Consider the following 27,573-nt stretch of genomic DNA (forward strand, 5'->3'; position numbering starts at 1 on the left):
TGTAAGAAAAGTCAGTGTATTTATGGATTGCTTTATAAAAGTTACTATAATACAATGGTACATAGTATTGAATTCACAAAAATATGAACAAATATTTACAGCAAGACACCACAACGGAACACTTCTCTTCAAAACAAGTTACATACAGATGACAAGAGTCTATATGCACAAACAACCCTAAAATTCATGTTTTTCATCTTTGTAGGGAAAGGAAGGGAGGGAGAAAAAGAAAAAGAAGGAAAAATAAAAGCAACCCCTCCTCAACATTTCTAAAGCATTTCATTTTCAATGAAAACAAAGGCTTTAGGAAGAAAAATGGGCCAACACATATCTGCATTCCCGCAAACCATTCCTTGGGTGAGATGGGATTGGGGTGGGGGGGGAAGGGGCCAGACTTTGTCAAGGTTGGTCAAGGTTAACTTGGCCCCATGGTGGGAGAGTGGAAGCCTGGGGAGGGCCAGGTGGTTCATCCTGTGCCATCCCTCTTTTATGTGTGTGTGTGGGGGGGGCACAGAAGGGAATTGGATGGCACCAGCCCCTTGGGGGCTGCACAAGTAACTTAAATCTGCTGTGTCTACATACTACATCTTCTCATGTGAAAAATAAATATTTTCTTGGTTGCCCTATTAGGCAGAAAAAAAAAATCACAAAAGGAAGAGAAGGTCACTGCTGTGCCTGTTACCTGCCCTACCCCAGTCTAAGCCTCTAATTCCTGACCTTGAGACCAGAGGGCAGAGTCTCCACCCCAGGGCCTGTGGTGAAAGAATTTTTTTTTTTTTTAAAGAAAACACAACAAAACCACCAATGACCAAAGAAGAGAAAAATAATTCTTTGTACAGAATTTACATGATAACAAGCTTGACACAAGCTGAGGTACCAGAGGCTCGGGCCTGGCCCCCCGGCGGGAGCCTCCGGACTGCACAGTCACGTTCTAGAAGTATTTACATGCCTGCTCTGCTCTGGGAGGGGGAAGGGACGGGGACTTGCTTTTGTTTTTGTGTCTTTTTTTTTGTTTGTTTGTTTCCTTTTCTTTTTTTGGAAGTACAAAGAAATGAGCAAAAAAAGTCTTCTGTGTTTCCACAAGAAACAATGTTTCCAAGAAAAAGTCCTTTATGGCAGTCTATTTACAGAAGTTGGTTCTGAAACTTCAAAAATCTATTTTTTCCCTTCGTTTTGATTTTATACACATATTAGAAAAAAATTCATAGAAATAAACCCTGAAAAGGATGGGAAGTAGAGGAAAAAGGGTAAAAGACCAAAAAATAAAAAATAAAAAAACAACTGTCAAAGACTTAGATCTGAGTTTTAAAATCTTTTCCCAAGATTTTTTTCTTTCTCTGGGAGAAATCAGTCCGCTCTGGCCTCCGGGGCGGGGTGCAGGGCAAAGCAGGGTGCTGAGGCGAAGGGGGGTGGGAAAGCTCATCAACGACAACAAAAAAAAAAAAATGCCACACGTGAACGATCAGACAAGATCAGACAACCCGTAATGGCGGGGGCAGCCCCGCCTGCCCTGGGGGCCCCTCACACCCGGGGTGGGGCTGGAGGGCAGCAGGGAGCAGGCACCCTTCCCAGCACCCCACCAGGCTGAGGACCCCAGGAGGCTCCCTCGTTGCTGGCATCCGAATGAGAAAGTAAACATTGAACCCCAGGACTTGGGGGGGGAGCCCTGTCGGGGACAGCTTGGCCCACAGGGTCAGCTGGCAGGGTGGCCCTAGGGTCACAGGGAAGGCCGGGCTCTCCTGGCCGTGTCCATAGGCAGAGAGGGGCCTTTCAGGTACATAGTGTTCTGAGGTCAGGCCAGCCCCGCCCTGTGTCCCCCAGAGGGCCGAGACCCTGGGTGGACACATCCACCGTCACTCGGCAACTTCTGCACCCCAGCACCCCGCCTCCCCCATTCTGCCTTCACATTTCAGCGGTTAAAACGTCTCTTCTTAGGACAAGGAGGAAAGTAAAGAGAAGACAGAACAACATAGCAGCATTCAGTGGGGGGGGGGGGGGGATAAGCGCCAGGAGGGGGCAGTCCAGAGAGAAGACAGGCAGATGGAGAGAGGAGACGGACGGACAGGTAACACACAAGTTTGTGTCAAAGTTAAACAAAAGTCCTGAAAGAGACACAGGCGGAGAGACAGAAGCCCTTTCCCTCTGTGGGGCTGGAGCTGCGGGTGGGTCCTGGGGTAGTGTGGGGCGCCAGGCCCTGGCATGGCCGCTGGGAAAAGGGACAGCACCTGAAATGGGCGGGAGGTGGGGCCTGGCCCAGGGAGAGGGGTCGTCCGGAGCCCCAGGCGGGCACAGCTGACGTCCTTGGTGTTTGGCACCCGGGGTCCTAGTTGAGGGTCCCCCGGCAGTTCTCGGAGCCACAGAGGCAAGGGATCTTGACGTCCTCGATGGGGAACTTGTAGTCGTAGGTGATCTCCTCGTTCACGTTGATGTGCTGCTTCGAGTAGATCACAATCTTCTTCTGCGACTCCACTGTGATCACCTTGGCATAGCAGTTGGGCTGCAGGCGGAAGGGGAGGGCAGTGAGCAGTCGCCAGACCCCCACCCTCTGCACCGCCATTTTCTCCTAGTCAATAAACACCACAATAATGGAAACCCTTCTCCAGGCGTCACGTCTGAGCCTACTTTCTGAAGTAAAGATTTGGGCAGGTCGCTGCTCCCCCTCACCCATACATTTGCCTCTCCTCTAGGGCTGCTTTTCCAGAAGGGTGAAGTGGTAAGGACAGGTCTGGAGCTACCCTGTGCTCCTTCAGGGGAGACTCGAGGACCCCCGCCCCGTCCAGGCTGGCCGTGGCCCGCAGCGCTGCGCAGCCTGCACTCACATTGCAGCTGTGGTTGATGAACCGCGCGAAGTTGCCGCACTTGGTGGCGTCGATGATGGTGTCGTGGTCCACCCGGAACATGTAGCTGCTGCCGATGCCCTCGTCCTCATAGCGCTTCTCCCGCATGTCCGCGATCACCTGGCCACGAGAGGCCGTGAGCGGGGCCGGCTCGGGGCTGGCCCCGGCCCGGCTGCTGGGCGGTGTAGCCTACCTGGCGGATGTTCTGGCCCACGTACTCGATGACCATCTCATCGGCAGCGATGGGCTCCATGGCAAACAGGCCCCAGTCGTGAATGTGGCTCTTGCAGAACTTGAGCTTTTTCTTCCGGAACTGGGGGGTGGAGGGAGGAGAGGAAGGGCATGACCCGGGGCCTTGGGTCCAGCTTTCCCCCCACGGGCCTCGGGCAGGGAGGGACAGCGTCCGCACCTTGAGCTGGTTGAACTTGAGCAGGTCGCTGTCACAGCTGCCAGTGAAGGAGGACAACAAGCGGCGCTGCTCCGACCGGCGCTCGGAGCCCGCGCGGGTGGAGGCGTGGGGCTGCGCGGGGATGCTCATGCCCTGCCCAGCACAGAGGACGGGTCACACGGGGTCACCACGGCTCAGGTGGAGGCCTCGCCCTGCCTGAGCCTGGCCCGGGACCCCCTCCACCTGCAGATCTCTGTGGTCCCCACCTCCCTCGGCTCCCTGTCCCAAGCTTCTTGCCTGTCATGTCAAACTGTCCACCTTCCCAGGACCCCCTCCCACCAGCCTGGGCACACTTCTCTTACACACCGTGCTTCCCACTTTCCCCAACCTCTTTGTGCCAGACAAACATTCTGGAAGACATCAGTGTCTATCCCAGTCACCACGGGTCCCGCTCACCAAGTCCCCACAACTGTGGCAAGCACAGCCAGTCCCGAGGTAGAGCCTGGCGCCCCCCCCACCAGCTCCCAGCCCTCCCCCTCTCCCATCCCACACCCATCGGAAGAGGCTGACATTTGGGCTTCCATGAAGCTGATGGCCTCCTCCAAGGCCTACTGAACCTTAATGTCCAACTGCCTGCCCCACAGCCCCCCCTGTGCCGCTACAAACCCCAAACCGGGCTGTGGTCCAACCCAGGGCTCCACTCCCTCATCTCCAGCCCAGTCCACCCTGTCCTGCTGATGGGACTTCCTGCATCTTCTCAAACTCTTTTCTTCATAGCCACCAAAGTTCACCCCACCTTCAGTTCTGTCCTGGGACTGCAGAACTGCACCCCAATTCAATTTGTGCCCCTGAACTCTGCACAGCAGCCCCTGGAGGGCCTCAAAAGCCACAGGCCAAAGTCTCCCTCCCCCACCTCTTCTCAAGACCCTCCCTCAGATTGCCATCAAATCAAACCCATCAAATCCAGCCTCACTCCAGCCCCTGGTGTCCCGTATCCTTCTGCTTCTCACACCCGAAGCTCTTTCCTATCTCAGGGCCCTTGCACACACTGCTTTCTTTACTCATGGCCAGCTAGATCTGGTGATTCCCTTCTTCTGTCTTAACTTTCTACTGAAGTTCTTACTATTTCTCTGGTTTCTCCCTGTCCCCTTCATGAAGGCCTGGGTTGAATGTGGCCATGGATCCCTCCCAGCATGCCAGTCCATCCCTCCATCTCTGTGCCAGGCCTGTCTGGAATTATATGCTCATCTGCTCACACGCCAAAATACCAGCTCCTCAGGAAAAAGACCTTTGTTTTCACACTTACTATCCCTGACTTTGTCCAGAGCACAATGCAGGTTCTCCAAAGACACATGCTGAACTTAAAAGGAAGGAAGCCAGGCTCTGGCCGCTCACATGGGTAATCCTAGCTACTCAGGAGGGTGAGGCCTGAGGGTCACAGTTCAAAGCCAGCCCAGGCAGAAAAGCCCATGGGACTCATCTCTAATGACCTACCCCAAACCAGAAGCTGTGGAGCTGTGGTCCAAAGCCATGCAATGAAAGTGCTCAGGGACAGCGGCCAGGCCCCACGACAGACAAAATGAACAAAAAAGGTAAAAGGGGGGCATGGGCAGGCCCCATCATTTCAGGAGGCTGAAATCTGAGGGTAGCAGGCCAAAGCCAATCCAGGGAATCAAATCTGAGTCTTAAGTTTAATTAACCAGCAAAAAGCCTGAAGCAAAGCTGTGGCCCAAGTAGCAGAGCACCAGGTTTGGTAGAAAAAGCTGAACAAGAGCATGAGGGTTTTGGTTTTTTGCCAGTCCTGGGGCCCGAGCACTGTCCTGGGCTTTCTCAAGGGCAGAGCTCCACCACTTGAATGGTGCTGTGGCTCCACTTGGGGCTTTTCTATGTATGTGGTACCCAGGAATCGAACCCGGGTCCTGGTACAATCTAGGCAAGCACTTTACCACTAGGCCAAACCCCCAGCACCAGAGCATGAGCTCTGAAGCCCCAGTTTGAGTTCCCATGCTTACACACACATGCATACTCTACACGTGGGCACACGCACATATTCTACACGTGGGTACACACGCGCATACTCTACACGTGGGCACACTCCTGCATACACTGCACGTGTGCACACTTGCACATACTCTCCACGTGGGCACACGCGCGCATACTCTCCACGTGGGCACACGCGCATACTCTACACATGGACACACTCGTGCATACATTGCACGTGCGCACACGCGCACATACTCTCCACGTGGGCACACGTGCACATACTCTCCACGTGGGCACACATGCGCATACTCTACACATGGACACACTCGTGCATACATTGCACGTGCGCACACGCGCACATACTCTCCACGTGGGCACACGCGCGCATACTCTCCACGTGGGCACACGCGCATACTCTACAGGTGGACACACTCGTGCATACACTGCACGTGCCCACATGCGCACATACTCTACACGTGGGCACACACGTGCATACACTGCACGTGCATGCATGCGTCCACGACATGTAGGAAGGGATTAGCGACTCCGTAGACTCAGATGGAAACCACTGGCCTTGGCGTGCTCCAGTGTCCAGAGCTGAGGCCCCCGCCCAGGACCCCGGCGTACCTGCGTGTCGGCGGGCGGCTCGTCCGTGCTGGCCCGGCTGCTGTTGAGGTATCTGAGCTTGTCCTTCTTGTCGATGGTGTAGAAGCCCTCGCTGCGCGCGCAGCCCGTCACGTGCTCGCGGATGCCGTCGTCGCGCTTCTTCTTCTTAGCTGAAGAGAGGCTGGTGGGTGGGTGTAGGTCAAGGGCCACACGGGCGGATGGACATTCAGACAGAACGCCGGCCTCACCAGGTCAGCCCACCTCTGCCCCCCAACCCGCCCCACCCTGCCATCTCCAGGCCCTCCCCTCTTCCTGGCCCCGCCCTCACTCAGGCCCCCCATTGGCCCTGCCATCTCCAGGCCCCACCCCTCCCCTCTTCCTGGCCCCGCCCCCGGCAGGCCCCGCCCCTCGGCAGGATATAGGGGTGGTAGACCCAGAGCGTGTCGTTGAGCCAGTCCATGCCGTTGTCCTGCTGCAGCAGCCGCTCGTAGGTGACGCACAGGAAGCGCACGTCCTCCTCGTCGATGCCGCCGTTCCAGATGTCATACAGGATGGTCATCTCCTCAAACTCGGAGCGCGGCCGGAACGCGGGTGGCGGCGGGGAGCACTCGGGCGGCGAGGCGGCGGCGGCGGGGACCCCGGGGTCCTCGGGGCGCTTCCGCGGGAGCCGGCGCCAGGGCCCCCGCGCCTTGGCGGGGTCCAGAAGTCCCTCGGTGTGGCCGTCGTCGCGGCCGCGGGGCCCGGGCGGGATGGCCTCGGACGGCCACTGGTTGTCCAGCTCCTTGAAGGGCAGCTTGGGGAGCTCGGCGGGCGGGGGCGGCGGCGGCGGCGGGGGCGGGGGCGCGGGCACCGCGGCGTTCCGGAAGTCCAGGGTCAGGGCGCGGGGGTCGCGGGCGGCGCCGGGGAAGAGCGGGGTCTGCGGCTGGCCGGGCAGGAGCAGGAGGTCGCGCCCCAGGGCGGCGCCGTCCAGGGCGAGCACGGACGGCGGGGAGCGCCGGGGCCGGCCCGGCTTCCGCTTGACCGGGGGCGGGCAGGGGGCCAGGGGCGCGGGCAGCAGCGGGGGCAGCGCGGGCGGCGCCCGGGCCGGCGCGCGCAGCATGGGGACGGGCAGCGCCAGGGGCAGCGGCAGGGGCAGGGGCAGGGGCAGCGGCAGCCCGGCCTCCAGGAGCACCGGCGAGGCCAGCGGCGAGGCCAGCGGGCGCACGCGCTCCTCGCGCCGCCCGGCGGGCAGCGGGCACACGGGCAGCAGCAGGGGCGCCCCGGGCTCGGGGAAGGCGGGCGGGAAGCTGAAGTCCCGGCCAGGGGTCCGCGGGAGGCCGCCGGCGCTCAGGCCGGGGGACGGGGACGGGTAGGAGAAGGGGCTGCCGGGCACCGGCGGGGAGCTGAGCGGCAGCCCGCCACCGCCCCCGGACAGCGGCTCGGCGCCCGGCGTGGCGGGCACCGTCTCTGTGCTCTGCGACTTGGCGAGGCCCGGAGTGCGCGGGGGCAGGTCCTCGGGGGGCTCCGGCGGGGGTCGCGGGGGCTCGGGCTCGGGCGGCGGGCTGGGGGGCAGCGGAGGCTGCGGGGCCGGGGTCGGCAGCGGGGGGCGCTCGGGCTCCGCGTCCAGGGCGGCCTCTGCAGACAGGAGGAGAACCAGCGTTGGTCTCGGGCTTGAACCCGGCCTGCCCGTGCCTTGAGCTTCCTTTGCTCAAGACTGGCTCTCTACCACTGGAGCCAGAGCCGCGCTGCAGGTTCTGGGAAGTTTGGTGGAGATAAGAGCTTCACAAACTTTCCTGCCCAAGCCGGCTCCAAACTCCAATCCTCGGGTCTCAGCCTCCTCAGTAAGTAGGATTAGAGGAGCCCCGGCCTAGGGCCCTGTTCTTGCTGCTTAATTCCTGAATCTCCAGGCCTGTGAGCGCAGACTTTCCCGGTGACATGTCAACCCGCTCCACACCCGGTCCAGGGAAATTGAGGACACAGGGGCCATAGGGAGGTGGAAGGCCAGCCCTGGGCTCGAACCTCAGCCGCATCCACATACACAAATAATAAATCAACCCAAACAGCACACGCCTCTTCTCTGTGGCACTGGTCAGAGCCTTCAGAAGGTGGCGGTCCCTGCGCCCCTGCCGTGGAGCCTGGCAAGCTGCCCTTCACCATGTCCAATCATAGAACACATTCTACCTCACCCGCTGTCACCTCTTCCTGCCTCTTAAACCCATGAGGACAGACACATTTACTTGTCCAAGTGCTTGAAACAGCACCAGGAGCCAGGCTCACACCTACAAGCCCAGCTACTCAGGAAACTAACATTACAGTCCAATCCACTCTGAGCAGAAAATTCCCTAGAGACTGTTATCTCTAGTTAACCAGCAAAAAGCCAAAAACAGAGATCAGCAAAAACCCCTTACAGACAAAACAAAGCAACAGCATCAGGATACAAACTTTTCTTCCTGAAGTGTTTAGGGAAGGTGTGAACTAACCACAGAGCTTCTGCATACTTAAGAGAACACATTGTAAGTTTGTCTCTATATGGGCTCCAGCTCAAGGGCAACATTGTGTCAGAGGCTGCATTCTCCTACACCTTGGAGAAAAGCAAAGCCTCTCTCCCAGCTCCATCAAGGCAGTGGGCAAGGGTAGAGCCAGGAACTTTTGCCCACCTGGCCAGCAGCCCACGGCTGCATCTCTCACCTGTCACTAAGATGACCATCCCTCCCCCCACCAGCTTTGAAGGGCCAATGGTCCGTGGACTAAACTCCAAATGAAACACTGGCATTGAATGAGACTAGCAACAGTCACTGGCGGCTCACCTCCCCTGTGCCGAGCCTTTTACTCCATTACCCTGTGAGGAATGTGCGGTGCACTATTGGATAGAGGAGGCCAGCCAGGGAAACTGAAGCAGAAAGGAACCTCCTGGTTGGTCTCAACAGTGAGGACAGCCAGCCCCGCTCCCCTTGTCTCTCCGGAAAGCTATAGGTCTCACCTGAAATGTGTTCCGGAGACGAGTGGGGCTGAGCCTCCATGTCTCTGGCAGGAGGCAGCTCAGGAGACAGCAGCATGGACTCTTCCTGGCTCAGGCCTGGCTCTTCTGGGAGCTCCTGGCACCCCCCAAGCTCCTCAGCACCCACAGGTAAGGGGGTCTCCTCGAGGATGGGGGTATGGTCCCGGGGGGCTTCATCCTCAGCCTCAATGTCCGCCTCCTCTTCTGTGCCCACAGGCTCCACCGCAGGCGCCCCTGGGGTGCTCAGAGATGCCTCCGCCCTGTCCTGCTCAAGGTCCTTGGCCTCTGCAAGAGCCACGCTCTCCTCTGTCATTGCTGCCGTCGCCGTGGCCCCCTCGTCGTCACCTTCCTCCTCCCCTTCCTCTTCCTCCTCATCCTCTTTCCCTGTAGCCATCTCCTCTTCATCCTCCGAGGACGAAGATGAGGACTCAGACTCGGAATTGGAGCTTGACTCAAACTCAGAAGCCTCGGAGCTCTCGCTGGACGAGTCGGCCGTGGCCCTGGAGCTGCCCGCGCTCACCGTCTCCTCTGGATGCAGGGACACAGATGGCGCCTCATCAACTGCGACAACCCCACCCCATGCCCGATGTTTCCCCAGAGGCCTCAGAGCAATGAGGGGAGGGGTCGATAACTAGGCATCAAACTGTCCGTCCTACAGCACAGCACTCTGACAGCATTCTGTACCCACGCTGCCACGTGGCCACTACCTCCCTCCACGGCCATAGCCCTCAACCAACCAGCCCTCAACACCCGGCCCGGCGCACAAGGCAAACGCTTGGCAGCTCCCCACTCACCTCCATCTGAGTCCCCTCCGTCCTTCTCACTCGCCTCTGACAGGGCCACGTCCTGGTCTTCATTTTCAGACTCATCCCTTGCGTCACTGTCTTCGTCATCTTCATCCTGGGGGACAGGGGCAGTTGGGGACAGGTGAGCTGAAGGCCCACCCAAGGCCTGGTCTGCCCCAAGGCCTCCCTGAGGATCCTGACCTTCTCTGAGGTGGAGGAGGTGGAGGAGGAGGAGGAGATCTGACTCCGGCGGTCTTCCTCTTCTTCCTCCTCCTCCTCGTCTGCCTCGCCCCCATCCTCTTCCTCGGTGCTTTCCTGCTCCTCCTCCTTCTCAGAGGCGGAGGATGAGGGGGATGTGGTGGAGGACCCCGATGATGAGGAAGCCGAGGAGGATGACGACGCTGACAGGGACTCCTTCTCGTCCTCTTCCCCGCCGCTGTCCAGCTCCAGCGGCCGCGCGGGCCGCCGCCGCACTCCCACGCCCTTGGGGTCCCGCTTGGCAAGCTCGCAGGGGGCGTCCGCCATGTCTCGGTCCCGCTCCCGCTCTGACTCTGTGGAAAGAGGGAAGTCAGAGCAGCCGGTGGGAAATGGGGGGAAAGCAGAATCCCAGCAACCGCACAGAGACGGGAGCGGGCTGCACAAACCTTCATCTTCTTCATCCACAGACGTGGAGGGCCGCAGCCGTTTCTGGTCACCAGTGGAGGCTGCGTCCGGTGGCTCCTTCCTCTTGACCTTGAAGGAGGGCAGGCGAATGGCCCCTCGCAGCCCAATGCCCAGACCCAGGCCCTCATAGCCCAGGCCCTCGCCCTTGCCCCAAGACTCCAGCAAGCAGGAAGCAATTCGGTCCTTGGGCTTTGGCCGGTCCTCGTCCTTGTGTTCTCCTGACTTCACGGGGGTCAGCGAGGCCTGGGACAGGAGAGGAGGGGACAGTCACCCTTGCCCTGAGCAGCAACAGAGCAGTCCAGATACAGTGAGCTTTCACCGCATACTGGCAAGGATTGTCCCACCACTGCCTGCAGTCTGGGCCACCCCGCCACCTCCCTCAGAGCGGTGGCCTCCACCCCCCAGACATAAGAATGGAGAAGCAGCGTGTTGTAAGTCTGTGTCTGGAGGTCCAGACGTACATTTCATAAGTGAGAGAGACACTGTCCCAGTTTCCTGCCCCATGTTGTTCTGATGCATTCAAACATCCCTGCAGATCTGATTCCACATGCATCAAGAGATCAGCCCCATAGCCTTCGAGGGGCGTAAGGCCTGACCAAAACAGCCACGTGGATAGCATGGGCTCCTGATTCAGATCCTTAGTGAGATAGCTATTGGCGAGCCGTAAGTAGTGCTCATCTGGGAAGGCTCCACTGGAGAGTTGTAAATCAGCATATCCTGGGAGTCCCTCTAATTTCCTGTCTGAGATCTGAGGATCCCGGTTCAAAGCCAGCCTGCGCAGGAAAGTCCACAGGATTCTTAGCTCCAATTACCAGTAAAAAAGCCAGAACTGAAGGCATGTGGCTCAAGTGATAGAGCTCCAGCCTTGAGTGAAAATGCCAAGCAAAAGCATAATGCCCCAAGTTCAAGCTCTAGACCTGGCATTAAATTACAGAAGTCAGCATGATGGCCCTTAGGAGACTCAGGCAAGAGGAGGGCTTGAACCTACAAGTTCCAACAAGTCTCGGTGGCACAGCACAACTCTGTCTCTTAAAGAAAACCAACTGAAGAAGACATTTGCTCTTATACAGAGAGAGAATGGTTGTAGCTTAACTGTGAGATTAGGAATAATTAAAAAAAAGAAAAGAGGCCGGGAGTTTGGCCTAGTGGTTAAAGTGCGTGCCTAGCATGCGCGAAGACCTGGGTTCGATTCCTCGGTACCACATACATACAAAAACGCTGGAAGTGGTGCTGAGGCTCAAGTGGTAGAGCTCTAGCCTTGAGAAAGTCCAAGGACAGTGCTCAGGCCCTGAGCTCAAGCCCAGGACTGGCAAAAAAAAAAAAAAAAAAAGAAAGAAAAGAAAAAAATCCCAAACAGAAAAAACCAACTGTGAAAGAGGAAAGACAAGATTTGGTGTCAAAAAACAAAGCAGGGGACAAGGGGCAGTGGGCCAGTCTGAGAAGTGCCTCCATCAGGGAAGCACATTGCTGGGGCTGCTGTCACACATGGCCACAGACAGGTGAGGAGCGTCTTTCACTAGTGCTTCCTCTTGGCTGATTGAAACTAGAAGAGCCAAGTGCTGGTGGCTCTCGCCTGACCTGTAATCCCAGCTACTTAAGGCCGAGATCTGAGGATGATGGCTTAAAGCCAGCCAGGAGCAGGAAGCTCAGAAGTCTGTACGACTCTTTCCTCCAGTTAACCACCAGAAAACTGGAAGTGGTGCTGTGGCTCAAAATGGTAGAGTGCTAGCCTTGAGCAAAAAGAGCCAGGGACAGCACCCAGGCCCTGAGTTCAAGTCCCACAATCAAACACACACACACACACACACCTAGAAGAGCCGCATGAGTCTGGCGGCCATGGCCCCGGAGAGGGTCCTGCCTGGCTCCTGTCTCACCTCCACTCCACCCCGTGGACCCCATGCCCTCCTACCTTGGCCATCCTCTCCTTCTTGTCCCACCATTCGTCAAAGGCCCGGAAAGCCACCACCTCCACCATCTTGCGGTTGAGATCACGTTTCATGATGGCTTTGAGCTCCTTGAGTACCACCAGCAGAACGCCATCCACCGTGGCCTTGTGTGGGTCCTCCTGCCGCGGCACATAGCCCGGCGGTGGCACTGAGGGGTCAAACTTGGGCAGGGGCGGCCAGGGCTGCCCACGGCCTGGGCCACTGTTGTTCAAGGAGAAGGGGCTCCGGTAGGGTGGCAGGTTGACAAACTGCAGTCCAGCTGAAGCAGCAGCGGCGGCAGCTGCCATGAAGGGTGGGTAAGGACAAGCGCCCTGGCCGGTCATCAGTCGGCTCAGCATCTGGGTCTGCATCTGGAAGGACATGGGCATGCCACCCCACTGGCTGCCCAGTACGTGGCTCATGTCCACCTGCATCACAGGAAACAGTCCTGGGGGGAAGGGTGGCAATGGGGGCAGGATCGGTGGGGGTGGGACGCCAGGCGGTGCTGGCAGGGGTGGGGGGGGCACCGTCACAGCGGGGTGGGATGGAGGTGGTGGTGGGGGTGGTGGGGGCAGAGGGGGGGGCATGGGGAAGCCTGGCTGCGGTGGGGGTGGAGGGGGGGGCGGAGGCAGCGGTGGGAAGCCAGGCGGTGGAGGCAGTGGCAGATTCGGAGCCAGCACATTAGGGCCTGCCACAGTTGCTGCCCCTGGCGTCACCACCATGGGTTTGGGGCATTCAGCGCTGGTGATAGGAGCCGAGGGCATCTCATCATCCGAGATCTCCATGTCCTCACCAGAGGATGGCTGGCCCTGGGAGAGCGGGGAGAGGGTGGTAAAGGTGAGCTGGGGTGGCTGAGAGCCCCTGAAGTCCTCCAAGCACCAAAAAGATCAGCAGTTTTGTTGTTTGTTTGTTTTTTTAACAGTCCTGGGCTTGAACTCAGAGTCTGAGTCCTATCCTTGGGTTTTTTCAAGGCTAGAGCTCTACCACTTGAGCCTCAGCACCACTTCTGGCTTTTTTCTATGTATGTGGTACCGAGGAATCAAACCCCCGGTCCTTGTGCATGCTAGGCAAGCATTCTACCACTAGGCCAAACTCCCAGCTCTGTGCCGGCTTTTGTGCCCAGACTGCCTTTGAACCTTGATCCTCAAACCTTAGCCTCTTGAGTAGTTAGGATTATAGGCGTGAGCTACCATGTCCAGCTAAGATCAGCATTTTGAATGAGTTATGTTCTGCAAGCCTCAGTTTCTCCTTTTGCACAAAGGGCATCAAAAACAGCCATTCATGCCGGGCGCAGTGGCTCAGCCTGTCATCCCAGCTACTCAGGAAGCTGAGATCTGAGGATCAAGGTTCAAAGACAGCCCCAGCACAAAAGGACCAGGGACTCTTATCTCTAACCCCTAGAAAAGGGGAGCTGAAGAGCTGAGGGATGGCACCCAGGCCAAGTTCAAGTTCCATGATCCACCAAATAAATAAATAAAAACAGCCACTCATTCATTCATTCAACAAATATTTGCTCAGCACCTATGTGCCAGGCAGTTTCAAATGCTGGAAATATGGAGAAAACCAAGGCAGACACAACTGTAGAACTATGTAAAGAACTTCTGGATGAGACAGATAGGAGATGGACAGATAGTACACATGCAGAGAGGAGCTGGGGAGGGAGGTGGCAGCAGGGAAAGCAGGAGGGGGAAAGCAGTTTGTATCAATTTGGGAAATTTTGTTTCAATATACCTTCACAGAGATAATACAAAAAGTAAACTTTATGGTGGCTACTTTATACATATTAACTCAGTTAATTTCTGCAATACCTATATTTGACTTCCATTCTTTCTAGTAAGGAAATTGATTTAAAAAAAAACAAAACTTAAGTAACTTCTCCGGGGCTGCACAGCCAATAGGAGTTGGTTGGACCAGGAAATGTCCTCTGCCAGAGCCTGCTGTCTTCTGTGACACAGGAGCAAGGGATGGGGTTGTTGGGGTTTTTCTATGCAGGGCTGGGAGTTGAAGCTTGGATTGCCTTACGCTACTCAAGCATGCCACCACTAAGCCACATGGCCAGACTTGGAGGCTTCTTCCTGTCCTTTCACCTGGTAAGCCAAACCAGTGTGGGGTGAGTTCTGCGGGCAGGCCTGCTGTCCTTCCTTATCTACAGAACCTCACGACTCTATTATGTGACAAGTGAGGAAAGACCACAGCCATGGCTGCACATCAGAAATGGGAGGGGACCTGGTGGGGGACACCTCCAAGTGTGCCCTGACAGCATGCGGAGAAAGAGATGGCATTTGTACTCAGAGGGCTGGGTAAGACCCACAAGTGAGGGAGGCCACAGAGGCTAGGAAGCTGGGCCTGGGAGGGGCAGAAGGCTCGGAATTTCACTCGGTGCCCTCACACACATGTTCACACGCGCGCTCCTTCTCGAGGCACCTGGGCGCAAAGCAGGGAGGGCAGGCAGGATGGGATGGGCCAGGCGCAGGGGGAGGCGGAGGCAAGGCCCCCAGCCCCAGCCCCAGCCCTGCCCCTGCCCGGGGTGGGAGCTGGGCTGAGGCAGGCCACCTCACTGGCCCATTCCTCAGGTAGGAAACTGAGACCTCGGAGAGCATCTCAGCTCCTGGACAGGAGTCGGCCCTGCCCACCTCCAGTCTGAGCGGGCAGCAGCCGGGGCTCCACTCCCCGGCCGCCCGGCCGCTGCTCCGCCGGCGCCCAGCAGGGGGCTCCCCGGGCCCGGGACAGGATCCACGGTCAGGCCTGCGCCCAGACTCCAGCTCGGGGCCTCCATTTCCCTTTGCCTCCGGCCACCCTGGGCTTCCGGGCTTTGACCTGGGACCGGCTGCCGGTGAGGCGGAGCCCTCGGATCCCAGGAAGCCGGCGCGGAGCGGGCAGGCCGAGCCCCTGGGTGCCCTCCGGCCTGGACCCAGCCCCAGCGCGGCACTCTCTGGTCCCCGGGGCGGTTACCCGCGCACGCGCGCGCGCCCCCTCCGAGTCCTTACCCCTCCTGCCGGCGCTCCTCCGCCTTACCTCGTCCATCCTCTCCGAGGTGGGCGTTCGGTCCCCGGCCAGCTCCAAGGCCGCCTCGGCCGCCGGGCCCCGGAGCGCGGCCGGGTCCGGGGGGCCCGGCTCGGGCGGGGGCCGCGGGCCGAGGCCCAGCTCCAGCTCGTCGTCCTCGTCCGAGTCCGGCAGCGGCGTCGGGCTGATGTCCTCCAGGCCGGTGCTGGACGGGCGCGAGGAGGGCGGCGAGGGGCCGCGGAAGCCGGGCGCGAAGGGGGCGAGCGGGGAGAGCTGGGAGGAGGAGGAGGAGATGGGGCTGCCCTCCAGCTGCAGCTCGGCGTCCGAGTCCTGCTCGCGCAGGAAGGGCAGCTTGGTGCGCTGCTCCTTCAGCAGCATCTCGATGCGCGAGTCCAGGCTGTCGTGCGCCTTCTCGGGCGCGGCGGGCGAGGCCTCGAGGGTGGGCGTGCCGGGGCTGTCGCAGGGCTCGGGGCTCCAGCCGAAGGCGGCGCGGCCGCCCAGCTCCAGGCCGGCGTCGGGGGGCGGCGGCCCGGGCGGCGTGCCCGGCTTCTCCTGGGCGGCCGGCGGCGGCGGCTCGGAGGGCGGCGGCGGGGGCGGCGGCGGCGGCGGGGGCGCGGGCGCCCTGCGGAAGTCGGCGCCGTCGGCGGGGGGCGCGGGCTCCTCGGGGGGCGGCGGGAAGGGCGGCGCGGGGGTCTGGTACGGGGAGAAGGCGGCCTTGAAGGCGGACGCGGCGGCGGGGGCCGGGGCTGGGGCCGGCGGCGTGTGCGCGAAGGCGGCGGCGGCGGCGTCGGGCGGCGGCGGCTTGAAGGGCGGCCCGGCCCCGAAGGCCAGGTCCGCCGAGCCCCGGAACGGCGGCGCCGCGGCGGCGCCCGAGGCGGCGTTGTGCACGTAGTGGTGCTCGTGGCGGCGGTTGTAGGCGTCCGTGAACTTGCTGTCGTGGCGCCGGGCCTTGAAGGCGGCCGCGGGGTCCTGGCCGAAGAGGTAGGAGGGCGTGGGCTGGCGGCTGGCGTAGCTCGAGTCCTGCGAGAAGGGCGTGGCCGTGCCCAGGCGCGGCGTGAGCGGCGTGCCCGGCCCGAACGAGCCCGGTGTGTCCAGGCGGCAGCTCGAGTAGGCCGTGTCCTGCGAGAAGGGCGTCCCGCCGCTGGTGGGGGTGGCCGAGGACGAGCCCGAGCCGCAGCCCGCCGACGACAGGGTGCCATCTTTGAGGCGCTTCAGGGCATCTGACAGCTGGAGACACAGGAGAGGTGAGGTGACCACGGGGCAGGGAGAGGGCCAGACATGCGCGAAAGGATAGGTAGGCTAGCTTCCCTTCTCCCTCTGACAGCTAGGGAACTCAGAGCCTACCAGGAAAGGAAGTGGGACGGCAAAAGCCTGAATTTTTCTCCACTTTCAGGAGTAGCCAATTGCCCTCAGGAAACCAGGAGGGTTTTCCCTTAATCCTAGAGGCAGGGAAACAGGACATCCAAGTCTAGGTCTCAGGCATTGGACACTCAAGACCTTCAGGACACTCAGGCCAGAGACATGACCAAGAACTATAGTTTAAGGACATGGCAAACTTTGCCCTGCCAGCCTCACGGATCTCTCTTAGGGTTTACATGGAGCCCAATGATAGCAGTTTGGCTGACCAGAGGTAGAGAGAGACTCCTCTCCTGTGAGTGAGTGGCCAGGGCAGAGGGGACAGCTGGCTCGAGACTCTCCTGTGTAGTGCTGGCGGAGGGAGAAGCCTGCCACAAAGTCAGTCTTTGCTCTGAAAGAGGGGCTGGACTCCGCCTTAGGGGTGGGCCAGCCCAGGCCACCAGGCCCCACACTGGGGACACAGCCATGCTTGGGCATCTCTGTGGATGCAGAGGTTGCCCCTGGGCGTGCAGACCTGGACCCTCCCAGGAGAGGTGCCCAAGGGAGGCAGAGCCAAGGAGAACTCTCTGCCCATGGGGGTCGCAGAGGGAGGGATCCTCCTGGCTTGACCTTGGTCTCCAGAGCTACAGGTGGTAAAGGCAGGGCCTGGGTGGGGTGGTCCGACCCAGAAGCTGAAAGGGAGGGCTGATGATGATTAATTAACCCACCTGCAGGGTCTCATTCACCATTGGAGAGACAGCTTCCAGCTCACCCACTGGGAGGGTCTGGGGGGTATACCGGCCAGTGACCAGCAGTTCATAGAAGCGCATGCGAGTTTCACCTGTGACAAGTGGGGGGAGAGGGTGGCACTCTGAGGTAGCATGTGGGAGCCCCCAAGGGATCCAGTGGGCCACAAATCCCAGGCCTGGGGAAGCAAGGTGACCGGCTGCCCCAATTCCAGCCCTCACTTGCAACTCATTCAGGCCTGTGCAAAGAAGCTGCAAAACTCATCCTGAGATTCAGAACTCAATGCTTCTTGGGGCTGGAGCTCTCCCACATCCAAAACCCTTCCAATCACCTGGACAGCCATCCCCAAGCAGAGAGCCCCCTCCCTCATTCCTTCACCATCCCATTGAACACAGGCCTGGGTGTCATGGACAGGGGAAGTCAGAGGTGACAGAGTGTTAATTACACAGACCTAGGTGACCAGCAGAGTTTGCAAAACACTCAGAGCACATAACCATGAACTTCACTTTGCTTCCTACCAGCCAGGGGCCCAGGAGGGCCCCCAGTCTGCCAGGGGACTGCCTGGAGCCTGGTGGGTCCCCCTGAGCCTCAAGGAGCCACACAGCAGAGCCCAAGGCCAAGGCCTCCACTCTTAGCAAGAGGGAGGTCTCTGCCCCCTGGGGCTCTGTTCTCATATTTATAGAGTCCAGGCAGCTGCTTACATATGCAAAAGAGACACATTCCTGGAGCAAAACTTTACACTTAGCTGGTCTCTTTCTCGAATACAAACTTAGGTGGCAGTCTCCCAAGGGTCTTTTTGTTTCTTTCTTCTCTCCCCCCCCCCAAATGACATAGTGATAAGAACTTGTACCTCCTTAAAAATGTGGGCAGGAGAGGGGAGTTTGGCCTCAGGAGAAAATCAAACATTAGCCAAGCAGGAATAGGTGGATGGAAAACTCCCTGCTTCCCTCCCCAGAGACTGAGGAGCAAGGGAGATGGGGTGGGGGCTGATAGGATAGAAACCATAGGCTTGGACCCCGGGCTCAGTAATTGTGAACCACCCAGAACCACAGCAACCCTTCACAACACCCGGCAGTCTGGAGAGATGGTCACACGTATTAATTATTAAAAGCAAAACAAAACAGAAGTGTAGATTTCTCTCTAGGTTCTGGTGCTCTCTGAGGCCCTCAAACCCTGGGAGTTCTTCCTAAGTCCTGGCAGGGCAAGATTCCCAGATCCCCAGTGCCCTGAGGACCCCACAGTGTCCCACAGGCTGCCAGGCCCCGGAGCCGCAGGACTGTTTTCAAATTGGGGGGAGCCTCTCCGGGAGGCCACGGGCAAACTTTGGGAGGACCCCACCCCCAGCAGTCTCCCCAGCCCTCCAGCCAGCTACTGGAGAAGTCTCCGGAGCCCCTGAGGATGGGGGTGTGGCCCCCAGTCCAGCTGCCAGGGGCGAGCGGGGACTCCGTGTAGGGGAAGTGCTGCGGTCTCTTTAAGAGAGGAGGAAAGACTCGAGTCAACCCTCCAGCACCCAGGGCAGCCAGGCCCGCCCCCAGCCGCCACCGGGAACCTTATCAATGAAACTGTCCTCCAGGCCCCGGCTGGCTGGAGCGAAACGCCGGCAGCAAATGGGGGGGGCACCGCCCAGACCCTTAAAGGAATTAAGGAAAAATCTCTTAAAGACAGCCTAGTTAGCTCTCCCTCGGCCCCCAACAAACAAACAAAACTCTGCCTCCTCCCTGGAGGAGCACGAGCACCGGGGACTGCTGAGACCCAGGGCACCGGGCCCGGGAGGGGCCGGGAGGGTGTCAGCCGCGGGGAAGCCTCCAGGTGGTCCCTGCGGGTGCAGTGGCCAAGGACGAGCACATTTGGTAAATTACAGCCTGTCTCCTAGCAACAGACAACACATTGAGCTCCATGTGACTCTACCCTCCGGAGGGGGCAAAAAAGTAAATGAGGCGCATGTGGGGGAATCCGGGGAGGGCTGAGGGGCTCTCCCAGCCGCGGGGCGGAGGGCGGGCGCCCGCGCTCACCTTTGGTGTCCAGCTCCACGTGGATGGTGTTGCCCATGACCGAGGTGCTGTGCAGGTGCTGGACGGCCTCCTTGGCGCCGCGGACCGTGGCGAAGACCACCTTGGCAATGCCCAGGTGCTTCTTGGTCTTGGGGTTGTACAGGATCTCCACCTCCTCCACCTCCCCGTACTTCTTGCACATGTCCCGCAGGAAGTTTTCCCGGATGTTGTCATTCAGCTTGGCAAATGTCACCTGCTTGGGAGGCACTGGGCCCACGTAGAACTCATCGATCTGGCCGGGCCGAGGGGGGGGACATTGAAACCAGAGGGACCACAAACGATCCGCGCTCAGCCATTCAACACAACGGAGGGCCAGGAAAAGAAAAAAAATTCTTTTTTTTTTTTTTTTTTAATTTTTTGGGGGTGGGAAAATGCAGGCCGGCGGGCCCGGGAAGCGCAGGATTAAATCGTTTGGAACGTGGAAGTCTTCGGGGTTCGGAAGGGGAGAAAAGAAACAGTTTCCCCTTCCCGGACCTCCTCGTTCGGGCCCCGCTCCCCGCTCCCCGCAGGCGGGGTCCGGCGGGCCGAGAAGGGGGCGCGTCTGGGCCGGGCCCCGCCGCGGGGCGCAGCCGGGCGCCCGGGCCACCGCGGGCGAGGCCGCCCCCCGCCCCCCCGGCCCGGCCCCGGCCGGCGGGAACTCGGAAGCCGCGGGGCTGGCGTTATTTTCGAACCCGGGGAACCCGGGGGGCAGGGGCGCGGGGGGAGGGGCCGCACCTTGAATTTGGGCACCGACAGCTCCAACTCCTTGTTTTTGGTCCAGATGCCCACGACCCGGGGGTCCTCGACGATCTCCACCGGGCGGTTGCTGGACATCTGTGGAGAGGCAAGGGGGTGAGGAGAGTCGGGGCGGGGGGGACCCCGGGCCCTGGGCCCCGCCGGCCGGCCGGGCGGGGGCCCCGGTGACAGTTGGCCGGGGCTCCGGGCGGGGGTCCCGGGCGCCCGGGGCGGCGGGCCGCTCACCGCCAGGCTGAAGTGCTGTCCATCGTAGCGGTACAGCTTGTGGTGCCCCTTCTTGAGAGCCGGGTCAATCATCAACTTGTAACTTCTCCAATGGTGGTTCCTCCTCTCGCCCGAAGGGCCGGGCTGCGGCGGGGGCTGCTGCTGGTGGTGGGGGGGGTGGCTGTTCTCCATGCCGTTAACCCAACCTGGAAACCAGCGAGTTGTGGTCGTCCCCGCCGCGGCGGGCGCCCGGGAACCGCGGCCGCCCCCCCCCGCCCTCCCACCTTACCGGGGCGCCCCGCAAGGAGCGGTCTCGCCGGCTCCCCCCGAAACGAGGACGGAGCGAGAGAATGGCCCTTCCGGGAGGATTACGCGCCCGCCCGCTCGGCCACCGTCTCCGGGCGGCAGCGAGGGGCTCCCGGGGGCCCCGGGCGCGGGCTGGCGGGGCCCGGGGCGCCCGGAGGACTCGGGCTCCGGCCCATGGTGCCGCCCGGCCGGCCCAGCGTGGCGCTCGCCGGCCCGTTCGGCCCGGCTCGGGCGCGGGGCTCGCGCGGCAGGCCTCGGCGCCGCCCGCCCGCCCGCCCGCCTGGGGCCGGGGCCGGGGTCGGGGGCCGCCCGAGTCGGCCGCGGCCTCTCCCTCCCGCCCCAGCCGCGCTTACATCCCCGCCGGGCGCCGGCCTCCCTGCGCCGCCAGCCAGTACATGGTGTCCCCCGCGGGAGCCGAGGCCGGGGCGGCCGGACGGGGGGCCGGGGAGGGGGGGCGCCGCCGCCGGGGCCGCCGGGGCTGCCGGGCCCGGAGCCGCCGCTGCTGCCGCCGCCGCCGCCGCCGCCGCTGCTGCCGCCGCCGCTGCTGCTGCTGCTGCTGCTGCCCGGGAGGCGGCTGGCGGCGGAGGCTCGGCTCCCAGTAGCCGCGCATCCCACAATACACCGCTAAGGAGCCCGACCCGAGCGCTCACCCTCCTCCTCTTCCTCCTCCTCCTCCTCCCCTCGCCTTCCTCGCCGCTTTCCCCGGCGGCGGCGGCGGCGGCGGCGGCGGCAGCTGCGCCTCCGAAGCCCCGGGCCCGGCGGCCCCCACCCCTCGCTCGCGCGTTCCCACACTGCGCCCCCTCCCCGGGGGAAGGCCTCTTAATTTATTTATTCTGCCGGGACTGGCTGGGGTGGGGGGCTCCGGGGCTCTGCCTCCCCGCGGCCGGCCGCCTCGGAGGGAGCCCGGGCCGCCGCGGCGTGCGCCTCGGGCCTTCCGAACTGTTTGCAAACTGCCAAGACCGGAGGTGGGCGCGTGGAGGCGCGGGGCGCGGGAGGGGGCGCGGGTTTGGGGGGGGCGTGCGTGGGGACTGGCGGAGGGGGGGAGCCGGGCGGACGTCGACCCCAGGCGGGCTGCCATCGAGGCGGCCGGGCTCTGGCGTCCTCCCCGGCCCGGCGACCCCCTCCCCGCCCCCAGCCCCGGGCGCCGCGCCGGGCCGGCCCAGCCGGGATTTCACCGCGGGGCCGGGAGGAAGCGGCCGGGCCTGGGCCGAGCGAGACGAGCGGCCGGCTGGCTCTTTATTTTCCTTTTTTTCTGTTTTTATTTTTGGAGGGGATCGCCCCGTAATTGTCGTGAACACATGCTTCCCTCCCCATCCCCCCTTCCGTCCAGCCACCAGCTAGCGAGAGGGGAGGAGAGGGAGGCGCGTCCCCCCTCTTTTGCATGCGTCTTCTCCTTCCCCCTTTCTTTATTAAAGGTCCGGGAGTGGCGGCGGCCAATCGGCGCGCGGCTTCCATTTTGTGAGCCGAGCGCAGCGGCTCCCGGGCTCCCCGGGGGCGCGCCGGCGGCCCGGTCCGCCCTCCGGTCGAGCGGCCGGGGGCCAGGGCGCCGCCTCGGCGGAGCCCGGAGGTGGCGCGTCTCAAATCGGGGCTCTTTTCGGGGTTCGGAGCTGGGCCCCGGGTTGGTAATTGGCAGGGCGCGGCGGCCAATCAGAGCGCGGCTTCTATCGCGCTTGAGTTATTAGACGCCGAGCTCCGCCATCCCTCATCAGACACCAAGGAGAGGCCAAGAGCTGAGGGAAGCCATTTTTCTGCAATGGAATTAAATGGCCAAGTGGGTTTTTCCTTTGTTGCAAATGGGGAACGTTTTTCCTTTGACTCCACCATCCAGTTTCAGGACGCCTGAGTGTGTTGTTTAACATTTGTCAGCAGGCTTAAAGGATCACAGTTGGAAGAATTGAAGAAGACCTTTTAAAAAGATCTGGATTTTCTTTTTTTCCTTATGACTTGGAATCCATCTTTGTCTTGTATAACTAGGTCATAGCACACCATTCATGTCAGCAGTTAACAGTTTTGAATTCCAAAAAAAACCTAAGTAAACGACATATTTATTTTTTCCTCTTTTTTTTTTTCTTGGGTGGTTGTGGTGGGGAGCTTCGAACTGTCTTGTCTGTATTCTCTTGACTGAACAATAAATTTTTAAATGTAGTTTCCTCTATTAAACACTTAAACCTGGCCATCTTATTAACTCCTCTTTTTAACAAGGTAATGTTTTAAATGTATAGTTTTAGGACTGAGCGAAATGGCAGCAACAAAAAAAATTGTGAGAAGTTGTTACTCTTTAAGTTGTTTTGTTTTTGAGATACATTTTTATATTGTAAGTACCCAGTCCATTCTGTCCTACAGTTCAGTTTTCATGTTAATGTTGGCTGAAATGTCCTTGATTTCCAAACCTTCATCTGCATGTGTCGTTATGTTTTTCTTGTCTAATAAGTTAGGTTGAAATGCTTTTTAGACGCTTTGCTTTTTAGAAAGCTGGGGTCTTAGCCTCGAGCTGTGGGGAATGCCTACAGCCAGCTTTCTTCCCATGTTCCTTGAGAATCGATCTGCGTGAAGAAAGCCATGTCTGTTTTTCTCGTCTTGGTGGTGGGGGGATGAGAGGAAGACTTCTTTGTGCAGAGACTGAAGCCATCACAGGAAACTAGATTAGCAGCAGAGCCCGAGCCCGGCGGTGGGAGCCCGCACCCCGCTGGCTGGCGCGGCTTCTCGGCGGTGGGTGGCTGGGGGCCTCTTTTGCCTTTGGTTTGACTGTGTGTTTTCGCCTTTTGTCTCTCGATGACGGTCACGCCACCGTGGCCATATCCAGAGCAGTGCCCAGCCCTCAGCGAAGCCGCCTTGTTACCAACCCAGACGTGGAAGGAACAGAAAAAAATGCCCCGAGAGTGTAACTTACAAAACAAAGGTAACATCAGCAGGAAAAAAAAAAAAGACAATGCCACCACCCCAAGTTTCCCCCACTAAACAATCAAAAGAATGTTTTCATAATATCTCCAAAATCACCGCCCAGCTTCACCTCTGCCTCCCGAGACTCCGAGCTGAGCGGTAAGTAAAAGGAGAAGAGGAGACAGGGGCGCGCAGGGCCTGGGCCCTTCGAGGAACGCCTGCCTCCAGCAGGCCGAGGAAGGCGCCGGGGCGGCGTCGGGAGCGGGGAGGGGAGCCGCGCCGGCCCGGGCTCCGCGACCCCCGAGGGGCGCCCCGGCCCCGGCCTCGGCCGCGGTGGAGCTGCCCAGGGTGGCTTCCGCTTCGCCTGGGGACGCTGGGCACCCGAGCTCCCGCGCCGGGGCCCCGGGCCGCGCCTGCGCCACCGCAGCGAAAACGAGGACAGCAGGCGGCGTCCATGTTGGCACCATGACGCAGCGCCTCGGCCGCCGCCGCCCGCCCGGCGCGGCGCCATCGCTCGGGCTCGCCCGGAGCCGCGGGCCGGGCCGGGCCGGCCGGCGATGGCGAATGGCGGCCGTCTGGCTTCCTTCCTTCCCCGGAGTAGTCGGGGAGCCCGGGGTCCCCGCCGCCCGCAGGGCGGGGGCGCCGCCCCGGGGTGGGGGGCGCCGGGGACCCCGGGACACCGAGGCCCTCGCGGGCACGCGGAGGCCTCGATGGCCGCGCGGCGCGGGAGCCCCGGCCCAGCCCTGACCCTGGCCGCCCTCGGGCCGGCCCGGCGCCCTCTGGCTCGGGGGCGGGTCTCCCCTTTTGTCCGGGTCGGGCTCCTCCACGCGGGGCGGGGGTGGGCAAGCCGGACCCCTGCCCCGGATCCCGGGGCGGGGGCGGGCGGGGCCGGCCCTTGGAAATGCAGATGAGCGGGGCCTGGACCCCCACCCCCACCCCGGGGCACGGGGCGGAGAGGGCGGAGGGTCCGCCAGACCCTGGCCCTTCGCATTTGGGCCACCATGACCGTTCGTCCTGAACTCTTTCCCCAGGTCCCTGGCCTGAGAAGGGGCGACTCTGGGTCCCCCGGAACGGACGGCTGGAGCAGGCAGTCCCCCAGCCAGGTAGGCGCGAGCCCTTTTCCTCCCGGGCTGCTCGGGGGACCCGGGGTGGGAAGGGTGGGGTCGGAATCCCGGGACGGCCGAGCCGGTTCTGCGGCCCCGCCCGCGGGGGGCGGGGGGTGCCCGTCCCGCCGGCCGCCTTGGGTGCCAGGCAGGCATTTGGGGCGTGGGGCCGCGAGGGAGCGCAGCAGCTTCCCTGGACGAGGCACCCGCCCGTGTTCCCCAGCTGCGCGCTGCGCGGGGGAGGCCTCGGCCTGCAGGCCCGGCGGGGGGGACCTGAGAAAAGAGGCTTCCTCGACCCCCCCAACCCCTTCTGGGGGTTCGCACGATTTCCTCCTGGCTCTAGAATGAGGTGAGCCTGGATATGAAATCTGGCTGCCATGGCTGAGTACCAGCTGTGACCTCTCATGTGTCACATTGTGTCTGGACTGATGTGTCTACGAGAAGGGGAGCTGGAGCTGTGACTGACAGATCCGATGGCGGCTCCCAGTTCCCGAGTCTCTGACCGCTCCCTAGATGGAGACTGAGAATCCAGCATGCTCTCCTAAGCCCTCCGGTGGCTCGGAGCTCCCAGGCCCTCTGAGCTAGGTAACACCTGGGGAGTGGCTGGTCTTGCCATCTTCATTTGCGCGCCCTCATTCTTGCCGAGTGAGTGAGCTGGCCTCCATAGCTCCCCCCACTCCTGGCATCTGCCAGGCAGCTGTCCAGCTGGAGACATGGTGGCCCTGGATCTCGGATTTGTGGTGGTTACTTGAGGAGCCATTTGGGTCCAGGTGCCTACCGTAGCCTCTCCCCAGCTTCTCCCCTGGATCCTCACAACCACCCTAGCCTGAGCAGTGTGGGAGGCCCTAAGACTTTGCTAGAAGCATCTGGTTGCTTATCTGCGTGAGGCTTTTGGCCTGGCTGCCAAGGGTTGGAATGTGGCCGTGCTGGCGACCTTGGACGAGTGAGTGTCTCCCCTCTAGCAAGATCTCCAGGCTGGCCCTGCCCCGTGGAGGGAGGATTATGAGTGATTAGGGGCAGGCTTCTGGTTAGCTGGCCTCCTTTGCGACTCTGAGTGGTGGCTGGGAGTGGTGCAGGGTGTTGGCTCTCGTCTCTGCCAGCCCACCTCCCAAAGCATGTGGCCAAGCTTGCAGCCAAGGGGGAAAGAAGACTGGCTTTCCTGGGGGAAGTTCAGTTTTTTTCCTCCTGTGTAGCTTGAGTGGGGCCTATTTGGAGCAGGCTCTTCCTCCGTGGTGGGTTCATCCTTTGCCGGTTGTCTGCCAGGGTCTTGAGAGGTGACTTACCCAAGGTCATCAGGCACTGGCAGCAGGGCTGGGATAGGGCTCCAGGTGTCCTCCAGTCCCCAGCCTGGGCCGAGGCACCCGCATGCCCCAGCTGTCTGGGTTATTTTGAGCACCAGCTGTCTGCTGGCACCACTGCCCAAAGCCTGTCTGGTTGGAAGGAACCAGCATGGTGCGATTGGCTTCTCCCCGTGAAGCCAGCCAGGCTTCAGGCACCATGACCCCCACCTCACCCCAGAGGGGAGGGGAGGAGAGGGACTTGAGGATTCCTGCAGTCAGAGCCTCTGCCTCCCCTTTTTTGAGTGACGATCTTTGCCCGAGGGTTCTGCTTCCCTCCGTAGGTTAGAGTCCTGGGGGGGACGTGTCCAAGACCAACTGGCCCTGTGCCTCCCTCTCGCTAGGGCCCCCTGGGCCTTCATCACCTTTCTCCGCACTCCTCATCTCCTAGCTCGTAGGGGAGCTCCACCCGCCAGGCCCAGGCCGGGGCGGGGCTGCTCCCGGCCCGAGGCTGTGCTAGGGCCACGCCAGCGGAAGGGTTGGAAGGTGGCTGGACTGGGACTCCAGTGCCCGCCCCTTCCGGGCCCTTCCCCAGGAGCCCGGCGTGGACTGTGACCTTTCAGACCCTCCTGAAAGCCTGGGGCCTGGATGCGGAGAGAAGGCGCCCCAGCACTGACACCGCAGCCCAGTGCTCTCTCCCTGCCTTCTGGCAAATTCCTCTCTCAGCTGGGAGGAGGAAGTTGAACAATACCCTTTTGAGCTGTTTTTAAATTGTATTTTCAGTCATTGGGGGCCAGGGCCAACATCATGCTTTGTTGCCAAGGCTGGTTTCAAATTCCATGATTCACACAATCCTCCTGCCTCAGCCTGTGTAGCTGGGATCCTGTTCCCCCCCTCACCTGCTTCCAAGAGCTAAGCAGGCCTACAGGACAGGCCTGCACTGCCAGGTACCTAGCCTTGGCCACCTGCCTTTTCTGGGCCTTTAGAGAATGGTCCTTGTCTGGGGTCAGACTGGGGTCTTTATCTCCTAAGGCCATCAGTGCTTTCAGCATTGGATGGCTCTGGAATTGCTTTCTGTGGCCATTTCCAGCCCCCCCCCCAGAAATGGGGGTCCCTAGCATGTTCACCAAGCCTCCATCCTAACCTGGGCTCGCTTCCCTGTTGGCCTCACAGTGATACAGTCTTCTGGATGACCAAAAATTGATGGGCCCTGCAGAGGCCACCTGGCAGCCAGTCCCCAGGAAGCCAAAGGCATCCGAGGCCAGTGGCTCATGCCTATGATTCTATTTGGGAGGCTGAGATCTGGAAGATTGACATTTGAAACCAACCTGGGCAGGAAAGCCCCCTCGTCTCAAAAAATAAGAACCAGAGCAAAGATGGCTGGAGGCATGAATCAAGCAGTCAAGCACCTACTGAGCAATTGCAAACTCCTGTTCAAACCCCAGTACTGACACCAAAAAAGGGGGAGACTTTCTTGCCCCCCTAAAACTCTCTAGGAATTCCTGGGAAATAGGATAGTGACCTAAGTCCTCAGAACGTCTCGGAGGTGAGGGAATTGGCCTCAGGGACAGGGTTGTCTGCTCAGCTTGCCCAGCCGGGCCTCTACAGAAACTGTGAGCAACTGGCAGGACTCCTGGGTATTTTTAGCTACAGATCCAGGCCCACCGTCACCACAGGAGCCGGGTCCAAATCAAACATGCTCCAGGCTGGGTGGTGCTGGGGCTCTGCCAGCCTCTTGGCTAGGCAGGGGTGGGTGGGTGAGCAGGCT

The 27,573-nt window shown here is 60.7% G+C and overlaps 1 protein-coding gene and 1 long non-coding RNA gene across 5 annotated transcripts in view; one reads left to right on the forward strand and one right to left on the reverse strand.

Moving 5' to 3' along the window:
* Setd1b (SET domain containing 1B, histone lysine methyltransferase) lies at positions 1 to 20,727 on the reverse strand. The gene is made up of 17 exons (XM_090319990.1): positions 20,529 to 20,727; positions 20,261 to 20,445; positions 20,015 to 20,113; positions 19,262 to 19,532; positions 17,231 to 17,343; positions 15,180 to 16,394; positions 12,149 to 12,973; positions 10,221 to 10,482; positions 9,778 to 10,127; positions 9,565 to 9,691; positions 8,774 to 9,352; positions 6,235 to 7,428; positions 5,836 to 6,002; positions 3,247 to 3,378; positions 3,031 to 3,150; positions 2,820 to 2,957; positions 1 to 2,497 (listed from the first exon to the last, which is right to left on the reverse strand). The coding sequence occupies exons 2-17, from the start codon at positions 20,429 to 20,431 to the stop codon at positions 2,324 to 2,326; spliced, it is 5,937 nt and encodes a 1,978-aa protein (XP_090176116.1). The 5' UTR covers positions 20,432 to 20,445; positions 20,529 to 20,727; the 3' UTR covers positions 1 to 2,323.
* LOC150044988 (uncharacterized) overlaps positions 20,010 to 27,573 on the forward strand; it is an 8,355-nt gene continuing 791 nt past the window's right edge. The window contains exons 1-3 of one of the 4 annotated variants that reach the window (XR_016532930.1): positions 20,010 to 20,131; positions 23,349 to 23,584; positions 24,457 to 24,528. This is a non-coding gene — a long non-coding RNA (uncharacterized LOC150044988). The other 3 variants (XR_016532928.1, XR_016532929.1, XR_016532927.1) reach the window with 3 other exon arrangements.

This window comes from Megascapheus bottae, chromosome 28 (assembly GCF_031878675.1).
Source record: "Megascapheus bottae isolate mThoBot1 chromosome 28, mThoBot2.hap1, whole genome shotgun sequence".
NCBI lineage: Eukaryota > Metazoa > Chordata > Mammalia > Rodentia > Geomyidae > Megascapheus > Megascapheus bottae.